The sequence below is a fragment of the Alligator sinensis genome, unplaced genomic scaffold (assembly GCF_000455745.1).
Source record: "Alligator sinensis unplaced genomic scaffold, ASM45574v1 scaffold199_1, whole genome shotgun sequence".
In the NCBI taxonomy this organism is placed as follows: Eukaryota; Metazoa; Chordata; order Crocodylia; family Alligatoridae; genus Alligator; species Alligator sinensis.
The window spans coordinates 2481337-2508301 of NW_005842008.1; the positions used below are offsets into that span (position 1 = coordinate 2481337).

General features: G+C 38.9%; 1 protein-coding gene across 3 annotated transcripts in view; it reads left to right on the forward strand.

The window, feature by feature from the left end:
- Window positions 1-25240, forward strand: part of ABCD3 (ATP binding cassette subfamily D member 3) — a 59575-nt gene extending 34335 nt beyond the window's left edge. Inside the window, exons 11-24 of one of the 3 annotated variants that reach the window (XM_025201921.1) lie at window positions 1994-2063; window positions 2144-2241; window positions 2339-2430; window positions 3087-3175; window positions 3274-3346; window positions 4241-4304; window positions 8244-8321; window positions 8428-8493; window positions 8599-8688; window positions 9598-9717; window positions 10112-10216; window positions 10826-10882; window positions 11980-12068; window positions 15270-25240. In XM_025201921.1, coding sequence (XP_025057706.1) covers window positions 1994-2063; window positions 2144-2241; window positions 2339-2430; window positions 3087-3175; window positions 3274-3346; window positions 4241-4304; window positions 8244-8321; window positions 8428-8493; window positions 8599-8688; window positions 9598-9717; window positions 10112-10216; window positions 10826-10882; window positions 11980-12057 — 1080 coding nt within the window. In that variant the 3' untranslated portion in view covers window positions 12058-12068; window positions 15270-25240. The other 2 variants (XM_025201922.1, XM_025201923.1) reach the window with 2 other exon arrangements.
- Window positions 25241-26965: the final 1725 nt, after the last annotated feature.

Genomic DNA, 26965 nt, shown 5'->3' on the forward strand with positions numbered 1-26965 from the left:
GTCATTTCCCATGTTGGTTGGTTGAACCTCTTGCCCTTTTGCTTCTCTTGGGTTCATTAAAAAAACCCCAGCCCTGCTGCTATAGCTCTCTTCCTGGTTCTGTAATTCTGCTTGTGTAATATACCTGTTTCCTACCATTGAATCCATTTGCTGGTTGTCTCTTTCCCATCAGATCACATCTTAAATATGTGTAATCAGTTTCACAGTCTTTAGCTATTTGTTCCAGTATCTATCCACTCTTGTTTCTTTTTTTCCTTTGCTCTGCTAGTTTATGCTAAATTCAGCAGTTGTCTGTCTACTTTTAAAACACCTCCATACTTTATTCTCCTTGCATGCTGTACCATCTTGGAGAGGCAGCCAATAAAATCATTATCAACTCCATAAATGGCCTGGAGGAGGAATTTAAGTTGTGATACCTATTATAGAACAGTATATAAATATCAGACAATAACTATGCCTAGGTGTTTTAGTTTAGGTTTAGCTTATTATTTACTCGCTTCACATTTGCTGATTATTTGAAGCCAGAGCAACTGTACCCAAAAATGATCTTTATTTCACTTTGTGGCAGGGGGAAGGGGATCCCTCCACCTGTTGCAGCCTGTCCTGCCTCCCTGCCCTACTCAGTCTTCCCAGTCCCATTCATCTGCCACCCCTTGTTGGGAAAAGCATTAATACGGGAGGTCTTACTGCTCCTCAAAGTAGAAGCGGGGGAGGGACTTGAAGCTGTGTCTCTCTGCCTGGTGGAGTTCCTAGTGTTGGGTATTGTCCTGGGTTTTCTGATTAGACCATTGCCTCACCAGTTTCCTCCTGTCTTGCAGTCTGGTTCCTAAATCTATGCCTCTCAGTTCAGGGTTTCAGGCTCTTGGCTAATCCAGGGTTTCTACCCCTCTGGGATTAGAACCCAAGACCCTGGACTTTGCTGCCACCTTACTCAGTCTTGCATCACTGCAGCAGACCCTCAGGCTGTCACCAGCAGCTCCCCCTGCTTCCTTCTGGGAAGTAAGTTAGATGGTGTTGGGACACCCTGTCCTGCAGCTCCACATCTCCCCTTACAGCCACTCCTAGTCCACTGGATGTCTGTCAAACAAAAGAAAGAGTATTCAACATAAACTTCTTCCCCTCCTCGGGGTGACAGACACAGTCTTATCACAAGGATCTGGCCCACGAACCCATAGTTTACCAAATCAGCAACAAAAGAAAACTCCAATGAAACTTCTCCCCCTTTTGGGGCTACTTACAGGGTCTGGCTGGGTCTGCTCTCCTCCTGGCTGGCAATCCGGCCTTCTCCTTGGTCAAGGCCCCACTACCCCAACCCCTCTGCAGGGTGAGCTTTTATCCTTCTGAGCTGCTCCCCCCTCCCAGTCATGTGACCAACTCAGCTGCACCTGACCCGTGTTGGTCCAAAAGGTCCTGATCTTAAAGAGGCCAGGCCTACTTTCTGGTCTTCTTTCTGTACTCTTTGTAACAGGGGCTTGGCCCCCTGTTAAATGCTACTTATGTCCTCTTTTTTCCCATTACCCATGTTTTCCTTTTCTTCCTTGTTACTCAGTTTTGTGTTTTTTAGTAGATTGGTTGGTAAGCACTTGTACGCAGGGACAGTTGTCTGCATGTATTTATGTAGTGTCTAACCCAGGGGTTCTCAAACTTTGTGATACCGTGACCCCGAGTGCTGGATGGCAGTGGCAGGGGACGGGGAGCTTGCACACAGCAGCTGCCACTGCCATCCACCATTCCATGCCACTGCTGCATGCTGCTTCCCACGCTGCTGCGCATACCCCGTGGGAAGTTTGCGCCTCCCTTTTAAGTTGCCCGTGACACACAGTTTGAGAACCCCTGATCTGACCCAATGAGTTTGCAATCCTTATTGGGGCCTTTGTGACTTATTACAAAACAAATAATTTTTTATAATCTAATTTACTTTTCTGGTGTAATTGCAGACACCATAGCAAATATTGGCATGTACTTTATATTTTTCTCTCTTGTGTTTTATCAGGTGGAGCATTTGCACAGTTTCATCTTGTTCCGGTTCTCTATGGGTTTCATAGATACCATCATTTCTAAATGTAAGTATTTACAAAGTGCTAGTGGTTTGTTTCTTCTGATATGACAAACTGTGTTGAATGTTTACCTTTAAATCTTGCAGATCTTGCCACTGTGGTTGGTTACCTTGTTGTTAGCCGTCCATTTCTGAATCTAACTCATCCTCATCATCAAAATAGTAACCATGCAGAACTATTGGAGGTAAGTAATATAGAACAGAAATAAGAAATAAATATTCTGATTGCTTAAATTTTGGAAATTCACATAACTAAACATAGTTTATATTTTGCTGCTTAAGGATTATTATCAGAGTGGAAGAATGTTACTAAGAATGTCTCAAGCTTTGGGCAGAATAGTCCTAGCAGGCCGTGAAATGACCAGATTGGCTGGGTAAGAGTAATATTGGCTAATCAAAGTTATCTTAATTTGCATAAATACAACTCATGTCTCCAATGTATTTTCTGTTTACACATGGAACTTCTAAATTAACACCAAACAAGCCTGTCTTTATTTTTCTTAGTATAGCAGTCTAAATATTTACAAGTTAAATGTCATCTTATTCAGAAAAATATTATTGAATATCTATGGGTTTGGCACTGACAGCCATATATATATTTGTGTTTTATAATATGTATGTAAATAAGTTCACAATTTAACATTTTGTATCAGAATACTGATATTTATCTATATTTAAACTAAAAATTATAATACTTTTTAAAGTTTAAAATATCTGACCAATTTAAGAGGCAGTTGTGGATGACAGAGGTTATGGAGTTTAAATATTCGAGTTGGGAGGTCCTTAGTGTAATTCTGTTTCAGGCAGTTATATTCTAAAGGCCTGTGATATCGACTTGTACATAATTAACACATACATTTTGAAGCAACATACTTTCAGATAATATGCCCTCTGAGTCATCTTGCAGAAATGTGATTCTAGTCCTCCCAATATTATGATTTTCAAGTTGTAATTTAATATTTTTAGAGGTTTCCTTCTCCATTTAATTATAAAATAAGATTTCTGAAGATTAATTCTTAATTCATTTCAGCTTCACAGCTCGAATTACAGAATTGATGCAAGTATTAAAGGAGTTGAACAGTGGCAAATATCAGCGTACCATGGTATCACAAGAAAAGGGTAAAAGTGACAAGTTGAATTGATAACAGTCATTTCTTGATATACATAAGCCTACTTTCTAATGCTTGTTTTTGTTTTATTTTGTTTATTAATTTAAGATGCAGATAGAACTCAAGTTATTCCTTTGATACCTGGTTCTGGAGAAATCATCAATATTGATAACCTTATCAAGTATGTATAGATAGCACTTTAATAACTACGGTTTTGTAACTTTTCCTATCTCTATGAATACAAGTCTGGATAAAGAGAAATTTTAGTCACTTAAAAACAGAGGATGAGCTGCTGCTTGGGAAAACACAGCAGCCATTAATACCTAACTGTTATATATGCATGATCCTGTAGCAATAGAAGTTACCTAGATCACCCCAACTTCGATGTGAGTAAAGCAGTTCTAAATTTGGAATGGTTTTGCTACTTGTATCTCTACAGAATCACTACTATACAACATAATGGTTGTATTGAAACAACTTGTGTCATTATCCTTTGACAGCAATACAGTTGTTATGTCTGTTTATACTCTGTTATAAAGATGCTATTATATTACTTCCATATGTTCAATATCTACTAGATTTTTCTCATAATTCCTAATCCACAAAACAGTTCATAACCATTTTACTCTTTACTACTACTACTATCTGTTCTCCAGACCCAACCTTTCCAGTAAGTTTTTCTGCTCTCAGGTTATTATGGCCTCAGGTTATTTTTCCTGGTGCTTAAGCCTCATCTTTCCAGACTAGAATTTCTTCATTGACTTTCTAACATTTTCCATATACAGTTGAAGTGTTTTGGAGGCATCTGATAAGTACATACCTGGGCCTGTTCTGTCAGTTAGTGCCTGTCAGATTACATCCTACTTCTTCAGTTTATTAAAAAAGCATAGCAAAATACATATATTATGAAATCTATTTCACAAAGCAGTCAAGGTTTAATGACTAGGCATATCTACTCACCTGTAAGTCATCTGCCTATATTTTGATACCAGCTTCCACGGATTTCACAAGTTAGCACTATACATACTTGGTATATATGTACTCAATAATAGTAATTTGTCAATTCTACCCGTAGGTTTGATCATGTCCCATTAATAACACCAAATGGAGACATGTTGATTAAAGATCTTAACTTTGAGGTAAGTTCCAATATATTAAGGTGACTTTCCTACAAATTTACTCTATTAATTTGAAAAAAGGAAAAAATAGAAACAAGGCATGTTTTTCAGGCGGCTGTCAATGTTATAATCATAGTTTTATCAAAAATTGCTAGTGGTATTACTTGACCAGATACTAGGTTTTAAAAGCTGAGGTTTTTTTTCAAATCTAGGTTTCAAATTTAATGCAGTTTTTATTCTACTTTCTATATTTCACTTTCTTTTGACAATACAACATAGAACTTTCATTTTGATGTTCTCCTGCATTAGTCTGGTGCTGTAGCATTACATTTACACATCTTATTTTGACTGGAGTGTATGCATGTATATGTTTTCAACACTTTTTGATTTCATAAAACCAACCGTGTCTGCCCATTTTGCAGTGTTGTATTTTCTTCGAAAAGCACACAAATTAATGCAAAGAGCGAATGTCTACGTGAGTAGAAAGGAAAACTTTTAGTGAATTTTAAAAATAGAAATGTTTTAATTAAACTGTAAAACCTCACCCCTTTTTCCATCAAAATCTACATTTGAGTTTTAAACTAACTAAAAGCATCCTATGTATTTATTGCAGTCACAGCTAGAAATGCTTGCAGAAATGCTGTGGTATAGATCAGAAATTTAAACAACATAGTGTAATGAATTCAGCCTAGGATGTAATCAGATTTTTAAAAAGGTTCCTTCCCATCAAAACAAGGGAGAGTGAAAAAAGTTTATCAGTTTATCTACCTACTTTCAGGCCCCTGACACCTATTGTACTTAAGATATGATTAACCAGTTATTATGTCCTAAATAGTGACCTGGCCACACATTCATTCAGTTACTGGTGCGATAAAACCAGGAATAAGCGACAAAGTTATTACATAAAATATGTGTAAAAACATTGTGGCTGGTTGCTGTCACATTTTTAATTGAATCTGTGGTCGGTGCTCCCAGCCTCTGGAGCACACGTGTGTGCTGTGGAGGCTGGGAGCCCTGGTCAGCTGATTGGAACTCCCAGCTGGGGAAGCACAGTGAACCCTCCTAGCTGAGTCCTGATGAGCTGACAGAGCTCCCAGCCATGGGGAGTGCATGGTGAGCCCCTGTGGCTGGGAGCCTTGTCAGCTGATCAGAGCCCCCAGCCACCAGCGTGCACCATACACCCCTGCAGCTATTAGCTTTGTCACCTGATTTGAGCATTCAGCCGTGTTAGCATATGGTGTGCTCCAAGGCCTAGGAGCTCCAATCAGATAACTAGCTAATAGTGCTCCCAGCCACAGGACCGGATGGTTCTCCCCTGAGGCTGAGAGGTCCAGTTGTTGGAAGAGCTCCCAGCTGTGGGAGCTTGCTTTCGCCCCACAGTCCACTACCTCCTCATGGCTGAGAGCTCTGATCAGCTGACACGACTACCAGCCAGGGGGGCACAGCATGGGTTCCCACAGCTGGGAGCTCCGTCAGCTGATTGAAGCTTTCAGAGAGGGGAGCACGTGTGCCAGCGCTTGAAATAGGTACATTATTTAAGGTTGTGTGCCAACGCTTGAAATAGGTGCATTATTTAAGGTTGATTGTTGCTTAAGTGAGGCATCAGGTTTCAGTTTCATAACTTCTGTTTTATGTAGTAAGCTCGCTAGGTGGCACTGAAAGCTCAACTTTTTCCTGTCCTAGTTACTGCTGTAGATTTAATGTAAAAATAAAAAAGTCATTCTGAAAAACAAGAATTCCTGTCAAAATTGTAATGAAGTTGAAAGGTAATGAAATGCTCAAATGTGATTTAAAGTTGAAAATAAGAATCTATAACTTTTAAGAGAGGTAATATAAATGTGTGCGGGCCGGGAGCGATCCGGGCCCTTTTTTCGCGCCGCGGGCTGTGGCCAGCAGCCCGGGCACGTTGGGTCGGAGAAAGCAGGCGACATGCTAGAATTAGGCACGGACGCTTAATGGTTGATTAAGATTATTTTACTTACGCCGAAGATGGTCGCGGTGCAGGCAGGAAAACTTGCTTGAGTTGCAGTTACAGATAGAAAAGAAGAGAGGCGGATTAGAGTTCCTTCCCGTGAACATTCTTCTAGCCCATCCGGTTGGAGGCTCTAAACCACGAGCCCGTCGCGCCAACCGAAGAAAGTACTCGAAGCAAAGAGCTCTGAATAGACTCTCACGAAGTTTGCTAGGCTCCGTGGAACTTGCGCGCAGGGAAGAGGGATACGTTGAGGATTGCGCTCGGCGACGGGGAGAGGCTAGAGGCTGATCAGACCCCTGTTGCCTTCTTGAAACACGCTGGGTCCAATAGGCTCCGCAGCGCTTAGAGATCTTCACGAGACGTGAAGTCTCCTCCTCCTGATGTTCGTGGAGTCCTCCCTTGCGGGGTTCTCCTCGGAGTTCTCCAAGTTCTCCAACTTGGGCGGAAACCACTCAAGCCTCTTATACGGCTAGCAAGCCAATCGCTAGCCGCCACGTGGGAATATTTTAACACAAGCCAATAATGGAGCTCGAATTTTAATACAAATGGCGGGAACTCTTTGCACCGTGCATTTCTGTGCTGCAAAGAAGAAATGCACCCTGCAAAGAAAGCTTCAAAACGGCGGGAAAATAATTCAGTGGTGCCAAAGCACACACAAAAACAAAATCACACCTTTGGGTTGTGACAAAATAAAGATCAGGTTGCATGTTAATTTTCTCCCCAGTACATTAAGTTTAAGTTTTGTGTATAGTACTACAAATGTTAACTCTTGGGCCTTATTTGAAGTTTATGGACCTTTGTTAGGCTTGAAGGAAAGCATGATAACCAAATAATTCCTTGTCTATTTTTAATCTCAAAAGTACAGTATCAGCTTGACCTGGTAAATTCAAAGTTTAGTAATTTTCCTGGAATTTGGTTACTTTATAAAATAGTGCCTAGACAGTGATGCTTACTGTGTAGACATTTAAGGGGATATGGTCCCAGCCATGGAAGACTTACACTTCAGGCAGGCAAAATGCACACAAAAGTAGGAGATGACATATAACAAAAGCAAGATATAAATGGGAGAGGTATAGATTTATGTGGGTGATATTTTTTTTTATTGAACTAACTGCATGGTTGGGATAGACTTAAACAAGCTTTTGACTGGTCTGGGAGGGAAGGGTGGTATCCAGGCAAAGCCCCGAGCTCATTCCCCAAATTGGGCGGTCTCCAGTTTGGGGAAGAGGCGGGACACATTGCCGCAGTTCTCCCTTTGCCTCCCAGACTGATCAACGGGAGGGGAGTAGAATGATGGGAAAAGAATCCCTGTCCCTTCTGCAGACCTGGGTGTCTGGTAAGGGAGCATACAAATGTTATTTCTTGCGAGAGAAATTCTCCCATAAGGGAGGACTTCCTTAGAAAGATCTTTCTCCCAGAAGAGGCATGTTTCACCTGTGAAAAATTAAGTGGGCTCTTGTGTACTTGTAGTTTCTTGCAGGAGAGCAGCAGTTTTCCTAGCAGAAATGTAATGCCTGTCTGTGACTTCTGTGTGATCTTGAACTCACAACTTGTTGATCTTGGCCTGAAATTTAGAGGATCATGCAAATTTTACATTTCTTACATGGGACCCAGCAAACTCTTCTCAATTAGTGAGCTAGCAGCCTTCATTGAGGCTAGTAAACTGAAAAAAAACTTGAAGATGGCTCTTGAAAGACCATTAGTCTCTTACAAAAGAACTGAATTAACTTATCTTACTTAAAACTCCCAAACCTTGATCTTGTCGCATTAATATTTCATAGTTTGCATTTTTTTTAAAGTGTGCAATAATTTTACCCCACCATCACATAGACATAGAAAATGTCAGTTGGACTTCTTTAGTTTACCAAAATTGAGTTTATTATGTAAAGGATGGTCTCATCCCTATGGAAACCCTGGCATATCTCAGGACCAATGCAGACTTTTTACATTTCATTAATAGTGTCATACATTGATTTGTATTTTAGGTTCGATCTGGTGCAAATGTTCTGGTTTGTGGGCCAAATGGATGTGGGAAGAGTTCACTTTTCCGTGTTCTTGGTGAGGTAAGGCTACACTAATATCAGTTTTTGTGTTTTTTGTGTTGTTTTTTTTTTAATTTAAAAGAATTTTTTCTCCAAATGTTAAAGCTTTCTTTTTCTTTTGTTACAGTTGTGGCCTCTGTTTGGTGGACGACTGACGAAACCTGAAAGAGGAAAGTTGTTTTATGTTCCTCAGGTAAAGCAAAGTATGATAGTACTTAATACCGACCTTTACGCCTGTATTTGTTGATTATTATGAAGGTCTGTCAGGTTGTACTTACCATTTGCAACGGAATTCCAGAGACCATATATGACCCTTGGGACACTCCGAGACCAAGTAATATATCCAGATACCTTAGATGACCAGAGGAGGAAGGGGATATCTGACCAGGTAAGAACAATCATCTCAGTGACCATTATTTAGAATCATGTCTTTTTCTGGATTTTTTATTTTTAAATTTAGGGATGTTTTGCTATATTTGCTATATTCTGAAAAAAAATCCAGGTTTTTCCAAACTACAGACCTGTTCTGAAACCCTTTTTAAGCCTCTCCACCCCCCCCCCCCCCCCCCCCCACATTGAATACAAACTTAAAATGTTAATAAAATTGATAGTCCTAAAAACCTTCCATCTGAGACATTTTGCAGCATAATAGGCTTTCTTTTACCTTACCTTTCCTTTTCTTGTAAGTTATTTGGTAAACTTAAATTTGTAACCAGTCCAGGGTCCTTATCAGTTTACCTTTAACAATGCCATACTGAATGGCTGCTTCTTCACCCATTTATAATCTTCCCATTAGCATTACATGCCAAGAGATGTTGAGAATATTATCTGTCTGCTAAACCCTGACTTTATTTCCCATTTATTTGTTGATAGGCCCTGTAAGACTTTGTTTCTGCAAGCTACTCTATGCAAGCAGCTCCTCACTATCTTCATGAACATACCTGCATGGAGCAATTTGCAAAAATGGGTCCTACTACTGCAAGTTGTAGTACTAATGTTTTTAAATGCTTTGGCATAAGATGCTAGATGTTTGGAGTACAGTTTGAAATTGGGGACTTGCTTGAAGGAATACTGAAATTCAACAATGTTTAAGTGGTCATTCATTTTTAATCACATTGCTGTGGCAATTAAGTAGATTAAGTTTGGTTAGATTTTAAATGCTTTAGCACCAGTATTTTGGATGAGTGAAATTAATATTTATTGAATGGTATTAATAGATATACCTGCACTAATATGAGGAGTCATTACAATGTAAAGCATATATAAGCTATACCTATAACCATTATTCTCCTGGAAGGTACTGCAGGAGTACTTGGACAATGTCCAGTTGGGTCCAATTCTGGAGCGTGAGGGTGGCTGGGATAGTATTCAGGACTGGATGGATGTGCTCAGCGGAGGAGAAAAACAGAGAATGGCGGTATGTCTCCATCACACGCTCACAAAATTCTGTATATTAGAACAATTCATTTGGAGCTCAATCAATGTCTAGTCAGTAAATATTATTACTGTGGGTTTTTTTTAAATTGACATCTGAATCTTAGGAAAATTAACTTATAGATAGGCAGTATCTTTCATGTCTTTAATATGAAATTCTGGGGGGTTTTTTGTGTCTGTATATTTATTTTCTGTTAGTGAATAGAAGATTAAAATACTGTCTACATTATTAGGCTAATAATGGTTAAAGATAAATATTTTTGTCTTAGTAACTTTCTAGTTTTTAGTTAAGTGCTTTCTGTTTAAAATTCCTAATATTATAGAAATTGGTGGTGCTGGTTCTGTATTCACAAATGCTATTTTGCTTTGCATTTCAGATGGCAAGATTATTTTATCATAAACCCCAGTTTGCAATTTTGGATGAATGTACTAGTGCTGTTAGTGTTGATGTAGAAGGATACATTTACAATCACTGCCGGAAGGTAAGGTTTTGGTTTTGACTTTGTTTTTGGATTGTTTACAAGATAAAGTAGAAATGCAGTATAACATTTATGTTGTTTATAAAAAATTGGTAAAAACATCAAGTTTGTATAATTCAGTAATTAATTCCAAACAAACTGTTCAGACTTGTCTAACATCTAAGTCTGTCTAACATCCCAAGATAATTTTACACTTTCCGTGCCATAAAACCTCTCTCACTGGCCAATCTAGGACTTGGAGCTTAAAAACTAGTATATTTATTTAAGATAAAAGCTAAACATGTTAGACCACCTTTCAAAAATCAACTAAAGGAAAATATTTTAAATGCCATGCTGTTCACACTTCTTTTCCCCTTTCTCCTATACCATCATTTCTGATTCTCTTAAAAATTCTGTGTGGTTACGTACATTCCCTGTTAATTATTAAAGTCTTAAGGGGAAGGTGTGTGTGTGTGTGTGTGTGTGTGTGTGTGTGTGTGTGTGTGTGTGTGTGTGCGCGTGCACGTGAGAGAGAGAGACAGCTCACCTTTTAAAATATCAAGCAAGATGATCAGGAAATGAGTTAAAATATTGTATGTGTTAATGTTTATTGTGTATGTTCTCTTACCGTAGGTTGGCATCACACTGTTCACAGTCTCTCATAGAAAGTCTCTGTGGAAACACCATGACGTATGTAGTCTTTGTTTTTTCTTGGGGATTATGGGTTAAGCCTTTTTTGTGCATAAAAGAGCTATAAATCCAATTACGTTCCAATATCTTGCCTTCCAACCAAATATGCTTGCCTAAAGCATGATAGATGTTATTTTTATAGTCCTTTAGCAGTATCTGAAATATTCACAAATACTAATGGAAATTGAAACAATTTACAGTTCTAAATTATACAGATAGCTCTGTCCTGAAGAGCTATCCATACAAAATATCCAAAAGTCAGAGTATTTTTGCCATTTGGGGACATTCATTAGAGGGGCTTGTAGCTAAACAATCATGTGAAGTTTTTCAAATTAGGATATTAATGAATTTGTTTACAAGTACACTCATTACATTTTGTTAGAGTTGTATGTCTATCTTTTTTGTACGTGCCCTAAAAGCCAATTAAGTTTGTGTTTATAAAAACAAGAATTTGATTTTAATACAGTTGAATACTTAGGATGTTTTTAATCCTGTAAAAATAAATAAATACATGATGATGATGACAGCAGCAGCCATTGTTTCCTTTACAATATAAGATAGTTTTACCCATTCCTGAAGGGTGTAGAGGTGAAGAAATCTGGTGGATGCATTCAGGTTCTGGTGGGGAATTCTGCCTTTACACAGAGGATTGGAAAGGATTGTTCAGTACATTAAGCATTCTGAAAACCCTTTTGAATGTTTAAAACAGTATAAAAACAAAAACAGTATATCTAATTTTATATGGACAAAAGCATATGCAGTTTCACATTGTAATTAATGCCATATTTTCTCCAAATTGAGTATTTATTATGTAAGTGACCTGTAACTTGCATATATAATTATCCCAACAAATCAAGTTGTAATGAAATCTACCAGCAGATAGAGAGAGACTATATACAAAAGAATCAATATGCTGTCTCTCAAAGGTGATTACATTGTTCAGGCATTGCAGTAGGACTCAGTTGTTCCTTAACCAGTTCAATGAGGGTTTAGATTTTACTCTTTTAACAAATTGTTTTCTACTAACATTTATTGCTGTAAACAAGAGTAACAAAAATATCTTTTGTTGTTGTTAATGCATACTTTTTATTCCACAGTTTTATCTGCACATGGATGGGAGAGGAAATTATGAGTTCAAGAGAATTACTGAAGACACAATTGAATTTGGATCATAAAATCTATAAAGGTGCAGTGCTACAGAGACTGATTACAAGAAATGTATAGAAAGGCACAGTGCGTTGTAAAATAAAACTACTTGGCTTGTTTTTTAAACAAATTAACTAGGTATAGAATAATCCAAAACAAGCTATTTAAATGTTTATTATTATGTAGGATATTGCTAATTGTGTATATGTTGGTTTAATTATTAATATGTACTAAGAATGTCCTTATTCTTGTGGTTAAAAACCTGCCTAAATTAAATTGGGCTTAAATCAATGTAATCTGATTTGTCTAGGGATGTAAATCATTTGAAGTCAGTCCATCTGTTTTTTTATGGACCTTCCTTTCCTTCAGTGAAGAACCCAGTTAAAATTAGGGTTACTACATTTTTTTTTTTGTTCCTGGCCAAACCGTTGTCGGTTTGTATCATCTCTTCTATTAATACTTCTGAATTATCCCATGTATTGCAGCCCTTTGTATGGCATGTTATCTTGTCACAGTGCTAGCTTGGGTAGACACACTTTCTGTAACTGTGTGTTATGGTCAGTGTTTGCATGTACACCGTTTCTGGTGTAGGTGGGCTAAACCAAGATGGCAGGTGCCTAACTTTTTTTGCTGCTAAAATGATAGGCTTATCTCACTGTGCATATGGAGCCTTTCCAGTGTTGGTTTATCTATAGATCCCTCTGGCAGCTTGAATATTTCCTGTTTAGGACTGTGTTAATGTGACAGTTCTAGGGAGCTGAGTATGATTTTGGTTCCCAAGGAAATGGTGGAGGGAAGCAGATTAAGAGACCAGTCCTCCTTTTGAAGTCCATAGGAATTTTACCATTGACTTTAATGAGAGAAAGAATGGACTCAAAATCCATCCTTCCCTCTGAAACCTTTATCACCGCTCCTTGAAAGTTCCATTTCATTGGTCAGTGGCAGACTTCTGTCTGTCCTGTATGCTCTTATTCCTGGGATAAGGCTAGTGGCCATTTTCTCCAGTCTCCCCTTTTGGCAACCTTTTCAAACTAAGGTGAACACCTATTCAGCAGCTGTACTGTATAGGTTTGGGTTTTAAGATGAGTTGTGATGGTAATCCTCATTCTGGGGTTTTTGGTTCATTTATTTTCTTGTCATGTTTGAAATGGTACATCTCAAATTCTTCAGGCTGTCTCCATTTTCCAGAGGGCTTTTTTTTTTTTTTTTTTTTTTTTTTTTTTTTTTTTTTTTTTTTTTTTTTTTTTTTTTTTTTTTTTTTTTTTTTTTTTTTTTTTTTTTTTTTTTTTTTTTTTTTTTTTTTTTTTTTTTTTTTTTTTTTTTTTTTTTTTTTTTTTTTTTTTTTTTTTTTTTTTTTTTTTTTTTTTTTTTTTTTTTTTTTTTTTTTTTTTTTTTTTTTTTTTTTTTTTTTTTTTTTTTTTTTTTTTTTTTTTTTTTTTTTTTTTTTTTTTTTTTTTTTTTTTTTTTTTTTTTTTTTTTTTTTTTTTTTTTTTTTTTTTTTTTTTTTTTTTTTTTTTTTTTTTTTTTTTTTTTTTTTTTTTTTTTTTTTTTTTTTTTTTTTTTTTTTTTTTTTTTTTTTTTTTTTTTTTTTTTTTTTTTTTTTTTTTTTTTTTTTTTTTTTTTTTTTTTTTTTTTTTTTTTTTTTTTTTTTTTTTTTTTTTTTTTTTTTTTTTTTTTTTTTTTTTTTTTTTTTTTTTTTTTTTTTTACTGTTTCTGATCAATTAGGCAACTGTTTTGTAGGTTTTTAAATTATACACCACTAGTTCCCAAACAGTGTCCATGAGTTACTAGACCTGGAGTACTGGTTATTATTCCAGCTGTCATATCTAATGAAAAGACAGCTGCAAGTACATCTAATGCTTTATATGAAAAATAGCTCTAGTCACAGTTACTATAGCTGCTACATGATTTAACAGGATCGCAAAAAAGATCAGGACATGGGAGTGTGGTGGTCACAGAGTGTTCGGTTGTATTCCATGCTACCAAAAAAAATCCTTGGTATGCACTGAAGGTCTGATAGCTCCTTGGTGTCGCACACATGCTGTAACATAGGAATGCACAACATGAAGGCATGCACTGAATATGCAATAAATGTGATCTCTGTACATCTTTTATCAAGGTTTTAAATACTTATTTTCTTTTTGTAAAGTTGATATGCGTATGGGTTTACATCTGCCTGTTAGTGAGTAGCTTAGTTGTGTGAATACTAGATACTATCTTTCATGTTAAAATTGTTACGCCCTGTAAACACTTTCCCTCTTATACTGAAACCTGAAATTTTGAGATTATCATAGTCCTTGTCTATATCACTTACTGGTGATCTTTCTTCACACAAGAAATGCCAATGACTACGTTCAGCTACCCAGTGACACAGTAGGTAAATTTGAACAGTTACAGAGTTAATCAAAAAAGTGTGTCTTTGAAGCCTAATTTCATTTAGGGATCAGGGAAACAAATTGTGTGTTCATTCCACAAGAGGTAAAAAAGCTACCATATTTACTACATTTTAATTTAAATTAAATTTTAAACTTTCAAGTCATAATTCATAGTGAAGCAGCTAGTGCTGCTGTAAATGACTGTAGTGTATTTCTTATTGCCCTATATTATCAGGGTTTACCATAATAGCTTTTTTTGTGAAATTTTTCATCCCCAATACAATGTTTTTTAAAAGAAATGATTTAGTAGCTTTTTAAAGAGTCAAAGTAAAAAAAAAAAAATTCCTTAAATTAGGATATCCATTTTTATTCTTTTGGTTAGAGAGACATCTTCAGTGATGTAAAGTAGTGGATTTAGGATATTTTTTACAAATGTGTTTTAGTTATGTGTTTTTTGACACTAACAAGCAAAAACCTCTCAAAGCACATTTATATGGCATCCTCTGCAGCAAGACCTAGGGTGCTTTACAATTCAAAATGGTTACTAACAGCACTGGGTGATAAACATCCTCAGTTTTGCCTTAAAAACGAACACGGATTCTGCTTCAGAACAAGGGAGGAATAACTCTATCTCTGTAACATAACATCCATTGAAATTGACAGCGCTCATTTCCTCATAAAACCAGGTCCTTAAATCCTTAAACATCTAGGTCTTGATGTCCCAAAACTTACATTGAGGGTAAACTAAAAAAATCTAGTTTAAAAAAATGTTTTTATTGTCAGTCTGACAAAGAAACTAAAAATCTAGTGAAGGTGAACAAATTGTGATTTGGTTCCAAAATTAAGCTCTGGTGTTTGTATTCTAGTTGCAGTCTTTTTAATTGCTCAAGCTGGAAGTTTGAAAATAAAGGATATAATAAGTCACGCTGAGACTGAAAATACTGAGAAGCATCTCCATGGCCTCAAGTATGGAGTCTCATGCTGGTGATATTTTGAAGCAGCAGTGATGCGGTCAGAGGTGCCTGCATTTCAATGATGGGGGGGGAAATTCCTGTATGTGTGTATATTGTAAAGCGCTTTGTGGGGAAAAGGCGCTATATAAATGTACAACACTAAGTGCCTTTGAAATAATAAATCTAAAAAGAAATTACTTCTAGGCTTTTTATATTTGTTGATTGATGTAATTAGCAATTCTGTTATTTAATAATACAAAGAAAAGTGCATGTTCGGTAAACCTAGTGCCAGTTTATAAAACTTTTGACTTGCAGTCAACTTCATAAAATTGATTGCATTGTTTGCATGAAATTCATACTCCGATCAGTCAGATTTATTATAATCACTCTCAACTTGGCTAATAGAAACAAAGAACTAAACATTGTAGAAATGGGTATCATAGCAATTATCCTGTGGAAACAATCAGTAACTTTTCATATACATTTTTGCGAGGTTATATGGACTGTCAAGACTGAATAGATGATCAAGTTCTGAAAATGGACTATGAAGACCAAAGTTCTATAGTTCCTTGCTATTTATCAAGCTGTAAAGAGAGTAGTTTCCAGTCCAGTCTACCTTCCAAAAAACTACTGGTGATTACCCTGTCTGCTCTGATCTGTTCTCTCCCTTCCGGGGGGGTAAAAATCCTCACCATCTGAACACTTAGAATTTACTTTTGTGTATGTGAAGGATGACCCAGAATTTGCTCCATGAATTAATTAAAAAACGCTTGTGTTGTAATTTACTTTTTATTCTTTTTAATCCTGATACCAGTTTCTCGTTCACTTTATTGGGATTTAAATCTTTAACATATCTCCAGTCTAGGTTTCCCAAATTCTTTAGTTCTCTGCGACTGCTGACATGTTATTTTTGTAACGCTACGAAGTTTGTAGCCCTATAAAAAATATAGATCGCTTTTGGGTATGGACATGTGCACAGCTTCTTGGCTGAAGCATAACAGAGTTGCCATAAAGACATGCTTTCCAGCCAGGAGACAAAAGAAGACTGCTGCTTAGCTCCCATTACTCCCAGGGGAGGCTTTCAGTGGGCCGGGCCAGACATTCCTGATGGGGCTGCATGCAAGTGGGGAGCTTTAAAAAGCTGCTGGTGGTTGAACACCAGCAGTCTTTTAAAGTTTCTGTCTCATAGGCAGCCCAGTTACTTTTGTCACTGGGCAACAAAGGTGACAGGGCTGCCTGAAAAGGCTGACTGGGTGGTTTGCACTGCTAGGTCAACCCCTGCCAGTTCCTGCAGGGCTCCCTGACAGCTTGCTGCTGGTCAGGCTATCGGGGATTCAGGCAGCCACTGTCTGTCCTTCCCTCCCTGGCCCCACAACCTTTGGAGGCAGAGAGAGAGAGAGTAGAGCACTGTGGGATACTGGGCCAGAGGGGCTTAGAGAGACCTGTGCAGATGTTAAATTTGTGGTGGAACAGTTTTGAGCCACAGAGAAATTGCTGTCTCAAACAGTGACTTGTTTGGGGTGGGTTTGCTGTTTTTGTGGCAGATCCACCATTTTTATAGCATAACCAACAGCATGTAAAGTGCAACAAATGTAACGTCTGCCAGAGCCCTGATAATATCCACGTTTAGGTGAAATTTTTGACATAGAAAATGCCTTATGCGAGGTACGTATGAAAATGCCAAACATCCTAGGCTTGCATTTTGTAAGACTCACTTATCTGTATATATCATCATCTTAGTATCTGCTGCTTATATATTGGCCTTTTTATAATTTTTATTTATGAATTACAGCTCTTGAGTAAATTAATTCTAAAGAAGTTACAGTGTCAAAATAAAACCAGCCTGGCCCATGCTAGCTACTTAAAACACCATTGCTTTGGCGCTAGTTTCCTCAGTGGTGGTAATTGTTGACAGGCCAGTGGAAACCTGTGGCACTGGAAATGGGTTCTGCTGCACACACTAGAGAGGTGAGGTGGTTTGCTTTGGTTCAGACTGCTGGTTTGCATTATGATTTCTCACATTTAACAGCATGTTCTAGAGCAGGGAAGTTCAATCCATAGTATGGGCAGTTGGTGCGTGGCACTCAGCAGATTGGGGAGGGAGCAGGGAATATGGCGGCAAATGGGGCAGGGAGCAGAAAGCACAGAGAAACGGATCAGGCAGAGGAAGGGAATTGAAGTGATTGATACTTGGGGAGAGGGAGGACCTACTAGCACACCTGCCAGATAGTTTGGCCCCCCACTATTTTAGAGCTTCAGGGCAAAGCAATGGAAAGCTTGATTCTTAGACACTTAATCTGTGGAGATGGGATCACCCTTTAAAAAAAATTAACACCCCAAATCTATGTTTGTGGTGGGAGCTGGGGCTGCAGCTTGCAACCTCTTAGTCTTTTATATTGACCTTTCGAGAGTAGTGAGGCCATGCATAGGTACATGCATATGTATGATTCTTATTGTAAGGTCAGGGTTTAAAATGGTAAGAAGCAATTTGCCGGTGTTATTAGTTTTGTTATGCCCAGGAGGCCTAGTCATGGACCACTGTGATTACAATGTAAAACAAGGGGTCTCTTTGGAAATGGCTACCTTAGATATGAGGTGTCATCCAGTGCTGGGCTTGAGTAGAACAGGATTGTATGTCTGTATAAATGGGCCTTTTTTTTTTGGTTAAGTAAATGGTAATGCTTATGCAAAACAAGTGATTGTATGCATTATAAATTGCTACTGTCTGTGTTTTCTCGACAAGAGGAACTCAGTGTAAGCTCCCAGTCTACTTTTCCACCATTTTTCAGTTCTGTGTTAAAGTGATCCCAGGAATTTGGAGTTTATCTATATCATGATGTTCCTCTGTGTAATGGATTCCATCTTTAGCTTAGACAGTTTTGCTTTTGATCTTCACCCATGTTTGCTACTTACTGGTGTTGAAACAATATACTGGAGATCAGAGGTGACCAATTTTTTTGGCTTGAAGGCCACTTAATGAGTTTTGGTGTCCTCTCAAGTGTCTGTCTGTCTGTCTCTCTGCACCTACCCAGCACAGTGGAAGCAGACCCAGGTGGGCAACAGCATCAGCTGGCAGGTCCTGGGTGGGGATCAGGGCATCCGCACAAGTCCACAGCTGACGCTGCCATGTCAGCACTGGGCAGAAGCAGTCACTGCTACTCAGCACTGCAGAAATGGTCCCACACAACCGGCACAGCAGCTGGAGCTGGAACCACTGGCTGCCTGTGGGCCAGATCCCATGAGTTCATGGCTAGCTTTGCTGCCCATAGAAGAAGGCCACTGAGACCAGTTGGTGACACTTTTGTCACTACTGGATTATTTTCCTAATATAAACAGGAGCTAAAATGACCAGCTGATTTCTTGCATACTTTTAACCAGGTATTGGACAAAAAATGCTCGTTTATCTGGGTTGAATTTGAACCATGAATTAGAAGAGGAAAGCCCCATTTCTGGTCAGTAGTTTTGTGAATAATCTATTTTTGTCTTTGAGGGCAAAGTTAAAAACAGAGGTAATTCACCTTTGGAAGGTTCCTTTTAAAAGAATTTCCCTAATACAGATGTAGCCAGAAGGATGACTTTATTCCTTTTAAACAATTTTTCAATGTTCAGTCTACATTCTGTTGCAGCTAGCCAGCTTGAACTTCCTTTAAGAAAAATAAAATAAATTGCTTGCTTTAACACTATAGCCTTTTCTTTATAGTCAAGGCTCTGTACTTCATGGCACAATAGAACCAAATTTTGCATCAACAAGTTCAAGTTCATTTTCAAGAATCAAGTTAAAGGTCTCAACCTTATCTCTAAGGTACTTAGCACCCTACATCCAACACCTATAGAATATCAGGGAAGGGAGGCCTACAATCAAACTGTCTTTCACAAAGGTTTAGTCCAAGACTAGAATAAAATGCTGTCATCAGAAATCACTCTACTCCCTGTTCCAAACACAAGGCATGCTTTTCAACCAGGCTACCTCTTAACAAACACAGGTACATCCTTGCTGTTACTTAGTAGTGCTGCTGCCAAAATCCCATTATTCTGCAGCACCCACATTTTTTTCTGTGGAAGCAATAAGGCAGCCAAATGCTACAGCTGTTACTTATGTTGCTGAGTACACTATTCCAAGCCACTTGGGCACTGTTGTGATGAGAGCTGTAAAAGAACCTGTGTGTGGAATAGTGTTCTTAAAAGCAAATATTATATTCCCACTGATGCCATCTGAAGGTAGTTTACAGTATGAGGGGAAGATAAAGTAGAACTGCTTTGCCAAAGTATGAACTTAGTGCTATGTAGTGGGAGTCGCATATTTTCAATCAGCTAGCCATTGGCAACCCTTTCACTACAAAGGTAATTTGTAAACCCTTTATAGGCTCTCTTTCCATGCTGAATCACAGCATGGGAATTTCCATCTCTGCTATTCTAATTATGTATAAAGAAGGAATAATAGTTCTAACCAAAGAGGCTAGCCTGAGATGTCTGTGCAACAATCCTCTTTTTTGAGGCTTTAAGGCCACTAACAGACATTATTTAAAGGCACAATGGGATATGATCCCTAATCCTAACAATTGCACCTCCTGCTATGCCACACATGCATGGCAGGACGTGTGATTTTGGGATTAAGGACTAGATTCCATCATGCCTTACTTGCATGTGTAGAGGGAGGTGGTCTCTGACTTCTCCTGCATCAGCAAGTTGACAGCCAGGTGCCAAAAATCAGCCAATGATTGTTGGCTGGCTTCTTGGACCCACAGGGACTGATTTGAACTGCAGTTCAGTCCCCAGAATCCACCCATGATCACCTGATTGTTGGCAGGATTGGGACTGCAGTGGAGTTCAAGCCCTTGTGCAGTATCAATCCAGCCAATGATCAGTGTATCCTCAGCCAGCAGGGACTATACCAGGACCAGAACTGGCCCTGGTTCCAATCATATTCACGATCAGCTGATTGTCAGCAGAACCAGGACTCAAACTGAACCCAGCCTGTCCCTACCAGCTGACAATTAGCTGACTGTCAACTGGCAGGGACCACCAGGACCTGTTCACACCCTGGTGTGGTCCCAGAGCCAGCCAGTGATCAGGTGATTGTTGGCTGATGGGAACCCCAGTTCAATTCAAGGCCCAATGGAAACCTGCCAGAAAATCATTGTCAGGGATTCTGATCAAGCAGGCCTGGCTGAGTCAGGCATGTGAGTTACCATGTGGGCCCCTGATCCTTGGCCCAGTATGGCTGACCCTATTCTCTGCAACCAGACTGGCTGCTGAAAGCACCACTCACCCCTTTTAAACATACCTGCAGCCTCAGACTGCATTCATGCCTTCACAGCCTCAGTCTGTTCCAGCAAGCAATGCGTTCACAGCCCTCCCTGGTTCTCTTGACTTCTGACCTGGCTTTAACTTTGACCCTGATCTCAGATCTTACCTGAAACTTGGTGCTGGTTCTGCTCTCTCTGGTTTTCCTGGCATCCTGACTTGCCTTGGTTTCCTTTACCCTGTTCTCGGATTTTCCGTGGAACTTGGCATCAGTTCCCTGACCCTTGATCTCGGCTTGTGTCTCAGACTATATCTTTTGCTAACCACCCTGCTAACTTCCTAGTTGCCTCCCATGGCCTGTCTGCAGGCCCAGCCACCAAGGTCCTGCCTGAACCCTCACTCAATACACATTTTTTGTGTAAGAATTTTGTGGCTTATTTCTAGTTTTATTGCGCCGTTACTTGCCTGAACATGTGGCTAGGTAACACTTTAAGATGCAATTAACTGTCCTCACTTCATAAGAGCAAGTGAAGCTCATACTAGTCCATTTATTCCTCTGAGCCAAATATGCTTTTCCCTTCCTGCTCCCAGCACAGAATTTAATACCAAGGCAGAGTCCAAACAAGTCCAATACCTCATGATCTGAATCATACTTCTGATCCTATGACCCCAGCTGACTTCCTGCCCTTTGGGCAGGGGGCTGGACTCGATGATCTTCCGAGGTCCCTTCCAGCCCTAATGTCTATGAAATCATAACACCATATTTTACTACCAAACATACTATCTCTTGCTTAATTTTAAAACTTTTTTCTTTACAAGAGAAAAAGATTAAAGTGCTTTTCTTTTTACGTCCTAATTGATTTGCTTTATTTAGTTATTTATTAGACATATATGTGGCCCTTCTCCAAAAAGGCTCAGGGTAGCTTACAATAAGCAATAAAACTTGTATATTGGTGTCTTTATTATTTTAGTGAGTACTCAATCATGGGAATCCTGGTTGCCCTGCATAATGCACCTGGTTATAAGAATACAGGCCATAAATTAAAGATAAAATGATGACATTCCAGAATACATTTGAAATATTAGTCCGTGTATTGTTGCAACTGAACTTGATTTAGCCCTATTTAAGATATCTTTCTATGAATAAGTCTGCCTAATCTACTGTTATCTGGCCTTGTCTTATGCATTTGTTTTCTTTTCCCCTGATTGCACAGAGGGACAGATTATCACCCAGCCTCTGTCAAAGTTAACTGTCACATCTGTACTACAAAGCATTAAACTGCAGGATCTCATTGGCTAGTATGTATTTCATTCTTCCTGGTGACACCTCCATATTCCTCCTCTCTCAAATATTCCAGAACCAGTTGTAGATTTTATAACATAATGCAGTCAGGCTAGATTACTAGAGCAGCAGTACAGTGTGTACATTTCTTCCTGTTACTGAAGTTAAAGCTGGCCAAGTCATCCTTGAAATGTTGTAAAATCATCTCCCCAGGGAAGTATGTGCAGAGCCAAATAAAACACACAAAAAAACCACAGACACAAGGGAGACTTGAGTTTCAGTCATCTTCTTTCACTTCAGATTTAAATTATAATCAGATCCAAATGGCTGGTGAAAATTTCAGGGAAACAGCCTTCTCATGCAAGAGGAGACTACTTGCCAGTATCTCAGTGAGAAATCCTGCATTGTGAGAATGCTCATGCACTTGGTATTTTGAAATAGACAATGTGGGGTCAAACCAGCCCTCCCTCTCACTTCCATGGAAGATGCCAGTCAAAGATCAGGGTGTAGTTCTGGTTAAAAACGTCACATTTTTACTAGACTGAGAACTAATCTACGCTATCGGGCATTGGTATGGTTATATCAGCCAAGATGCCTAATGGAGAGGCAGCTTTTACTGGCAAAAGAAATAATTTCTCAATATTTCTGAGAATTACAAATACTGTACCCAAAAATGGAATGTTTTTACAGGGATAGGGCAGGAAGTTGGGTCTTGCAAAGCTATGCTAGTGAAAGTTTTTTTCCCCCCAACACTCCTAGCCATTGCAGCTGTGTTCACCATGTGAAAAAGAAAACCTGAAAAGCATGACAAAATTCTCAGTAAGTGACTTTTGCAGTACCTTTCATTGTACAGGTTTCAGGTTTCTATTCTGAAATACAACCAAACTCTAGAATTAAATGAAACAGCTACTCTCCACCAATAACACAACTCAGCAATGTTGGAAGTGTGATCCTTTTGTTTAGTGTGGGCCAACATTTTTGGCAGGCATGCCACAAATTAGCCTTCCACCCTCCCTGAGTGCCACTCTTATCCCCTTCCCCTATCTGATCTGCTGCTCTACTTTCTGCTTCTTACCCTATGCTTCTGGCTCGACCTGCTCCCTGCCCTATCTGCTGCTGTGCTGTCTGTTCCCTCCCTGATCTGCCACATGGGACACACACAGGGTGCCCATGCTATTTGTGGCATGCACACCACAAGTTGGCCACCCCTGCTTCAGTTGAATTTTAAGAAGAAGGGAAGATAGAATGAACCAAATCTTGGCCTCCCAATCCCCAGTGAAAACATAGAAGGCTAAACCAAACCAAACTGTAGTTTCCATGTGCAAAGATGAAGGTACTTGAGAAACTAGAGAGTGGACACACGTTAGAAAATCTTCACACATTGGAGAAGTGCTGTACACCAGCTCTTCAGAGATGTGCAGAGCATAGTCTTTGGAGTGCGAAATGGGTCAGAGAAAAACTTGTTATGGAAATGGCTATCAGAGATCAACCAACTTAACACTTGTATAATAAGGTGGGATGTAGCACTTGGAACTGTTGCCCTACCTGATAGCTGGACTGTCCATCTTCTGGATGACAAGGAGCAGCACAGTACTCTAGCCACAGATGCTGGGGCTGTATGCTGCAGCCATCACAGACCCTGGGGTCTCCCCCACCATGGGAGCAGTCTGACTTCTTCTCTCTCACTTAATGTACAGCACAAGTAGCCCAAGTTTCCCAGCTGCAAGCAGCCTGGGTTCCTCCTTGCCTGGGCTTTCAGGCTCTCTCCCTGCCACATGTGTAGTGCCCTTCCACCACCCCACCCCCAGACACAGGGGCAGGAGCACAAAGTTAAAGGAGGGAAGGGGAGCCCAGAGACCCTGGCCACTGCAGGGGGGGGCCTGGGTTCACATGTTAACCCCTCTTGAGCCAGATATGACCTGACCTTTGAATAATCCTAGCCTATGGTATTTCACAAATTGAGACAATTCATTCTCTCCTGACCTTTAGAGTTCCACTTCGCTGTGTGCATTTTCTCAAAGGTTATATTGGCAGGTAGGGTTTGGTTCAGTAAAATGATAAAGCTGAAATATGCTTCTTGCATGCACCTTATGTTGTTCTAGATTTTCTAATGGGTGACACAATTTCCATTGGTTGTCCTGTAGAACTTTAGGCAATGGGGTTTTTTTGTCAATGGCTCGTTAATGTTTCAGTCAGTTCTCATGATTCTTTTCAGCTTAGTATCCTGGAAAAGAAATTGAGATTTGATCCTTGCTGCTATTGTAATCAGTGGGAGTTTTGCTATCAAAATGTAATGGGAGCAGGATCAAGCCCATTTTATCATTTCAATGTAAGCACCTTTTGGAAATTAGAAGGGTAATGTAAAATAGCACATAGCAAGCAGTGTCAGTGGAAAAGTACCCTCAAATAGCAAACAATTTTTATCAGTCTCTTGAGTGGTCACATTAGAAAGGTGCTGCTGTGTATGCACTCCAAAAAAATGTTGCTCTAGTACTTGAACATTTTTGTGTCATTTCTTTCTAACTTTGTACTAAGATGCTAGTTTTCTTTAGCACTTCTGTGGTCGAGCAGTGTTTCCCAGTGCAGTAGATTAGTGAGCCATTTCCATCTTACATTTTTGTTTGACTTGTCATTATGTATCACTTTAATGCTGAAATGAATAAGAGGCTTCTTTGGTTAAGGTATTAGCAAAAGGGAGCCAACAGTGCTCAGAGAGTAATTGAATTGCTATTTAGTGGTGTAAGGTTTTTGTAGAAAGGTGTTGAGTAACACAGTGATGATATTGCATTAATACTACAAAGCTGTCTAAATTACAGTCCCACTTCTGTGTGTTTCATACCATATTGGGGTAGGAAATGCAGAATCATTAGGCCAAATTAATCCATGGAGTAACAATATCGAAGCCAGAGGAATTAAACCAAGGGTCTATTTGTCTCCTTAAGCTGAATGGTTCATAGACAGAAAAATGTGATGAATTCTAAGATTTATGTTTAGTGCTAAGACAAATTAATATGAGTATAAAGCAGCTGTCAAGCTCCTCTAATACCTTTTTAATGGTGCTTTACTATGGGAATTAACTAAAAAGTACTGATACAAAAGTGGCTGTTATCTCTGGTTGTAACCATCTCTAAGAATTCTCCATATGGGAGACGTATGGAAACAATGAAATAATATCTGTTGTACAACAAGCTGAACACATAAAGAAAGGGACATGAGCAAAAGATGTTTGAAGAAGCAGTGGTTAAAGTGAGTGGCCCAATATTTAAAATTGTAACATATACATATATGTATTTGTAGCATGTAACAGTTACACCTACGAAATGTTTTTTCTGTTTGTGATATGGGATTAAAAACTTGTGCAAACTTACATTGTTGACATTCTTTTTTTTTAATACTGCTAGATAATTAATTCAAGTAAGGCCCAAAACAACAAAATGCAGAGTGATTTTTATGTAAGAGAATACAGAGTTGCTGTAGTTCATCCTAACTAGTTTTAGAAGGGATATCAAGTCTTGTCCTGTGGCCTACAGGAATATCTAACTTCCGAGAATAAGGATGAGACCCCATATCTGCTTTCTCTAAAGCTTCTTGTGAAGGCTGCTGTTGGAGATTGAATAGTGATCTACATGGACCATAACTCATATACAGTATGACAGTGCCTATGTTTACAATATGAGTTAACGTCTCACAAATATATAATAGACTCCATTATTATATAATAGTCTGTAATGGTTCTTATCAGATAATAGTGAGAGAGAAAACACAGAAAAGCAGGAACTTCTTTCCCAGGAGCATTACTTCTGGTCATCACTGTTACTCTCCCAGGTACAAGACTGGCCCCTCAAAGGAATTCTTTTTCTTCAGACATGTGTTAGCAGGCCAGTCCTACAAGTTCCAAGCGGCTGGAACCATAAATTGCCACTCTTACAAACAAATATGGATGCGTTTGAGCTGGTAAATACCTATTACGTTCCATTCGCAGTGGTCACGTCTACATGAGGTGCTGACTGTGCACTTATTACTGAGCAGTCATTTAGTACTTGCATACCCAAGTACTAAATGACTGTGCAGTAACTGGCGTTACTGCACTGTAGCGTTGTGCCACAGTTCGTGTCCTATGACACTAGTGCACAGTAGCAATGAGCTACTGCACAGTAAGCATCTCGTGTAGATGCAGCCAGTTTCTTCCTTTCTCATTGCTATGGAGATAGCATCACTACAGTTCAAAACACAATATATACTGCTGCTACTGTATGATTACTATCAAACTCCAGTACATTTTAAAAATAGGACCATAAATGGGAAGATCAGGGAGTCAAGGCTATCTTTCTTCACAGAGCAGGAAAAACCATTGCAGGCTTCTAATTTCAAATTAAATTTCTCCCCTTGTGCTGCAGCCTTAGTAGTAAGAATGTGATATGTATGAGTATTGGAATATTCCAGCCACCTTTTAAAGATTCAGAGCCTACCCCTCCATAAGTGAGAAGAGAGATGACAGGACTCTGTTTTGTGTGTGCAAAACAATTTACACTAGACTATGGAGGAGAAATCCATTATGTAAATGCTAATATCAATGGCAGAATATCCTGATGGTGGGAAGAAAGGTTGTATTTTGCCACAGTCCTGAACAAGAGAACTTGTTTATACAAGGAATTTAATAAGATATTTTCTAGGCATCAGCTCCATCATGCAGATGAGACAGGTGCTCCTTATTATCACTGGAAGGATGCTTAATGTAGTCTTGTTCCTAATAACACACTACGATCAAAGCTTGAGAAAAATGTGTGAATTGTGACTCAAAATCTTTAGAGGACACAGTGGAGCAAAGCAAATGGAAGACATGGACTGGTATTCATCAGAAACTCATGTTCCTCCCATCTGACTGACCAGATGGAATGGGTTTGTTATTCTTCACCAAGTAGGTGTCCAAAGGTAATCTGATGTGTTTTCTTTTCTAAACTTTGGGTAAAAGCAGGGTCCTTTCTCCTATTCACTAACAACTTTTATCAAGCAGTCAGTCACAGTATGGAATGCTCTTGTTCTGATATAACTATATTAAATACAGAGGCAAAGAACTGGGTCT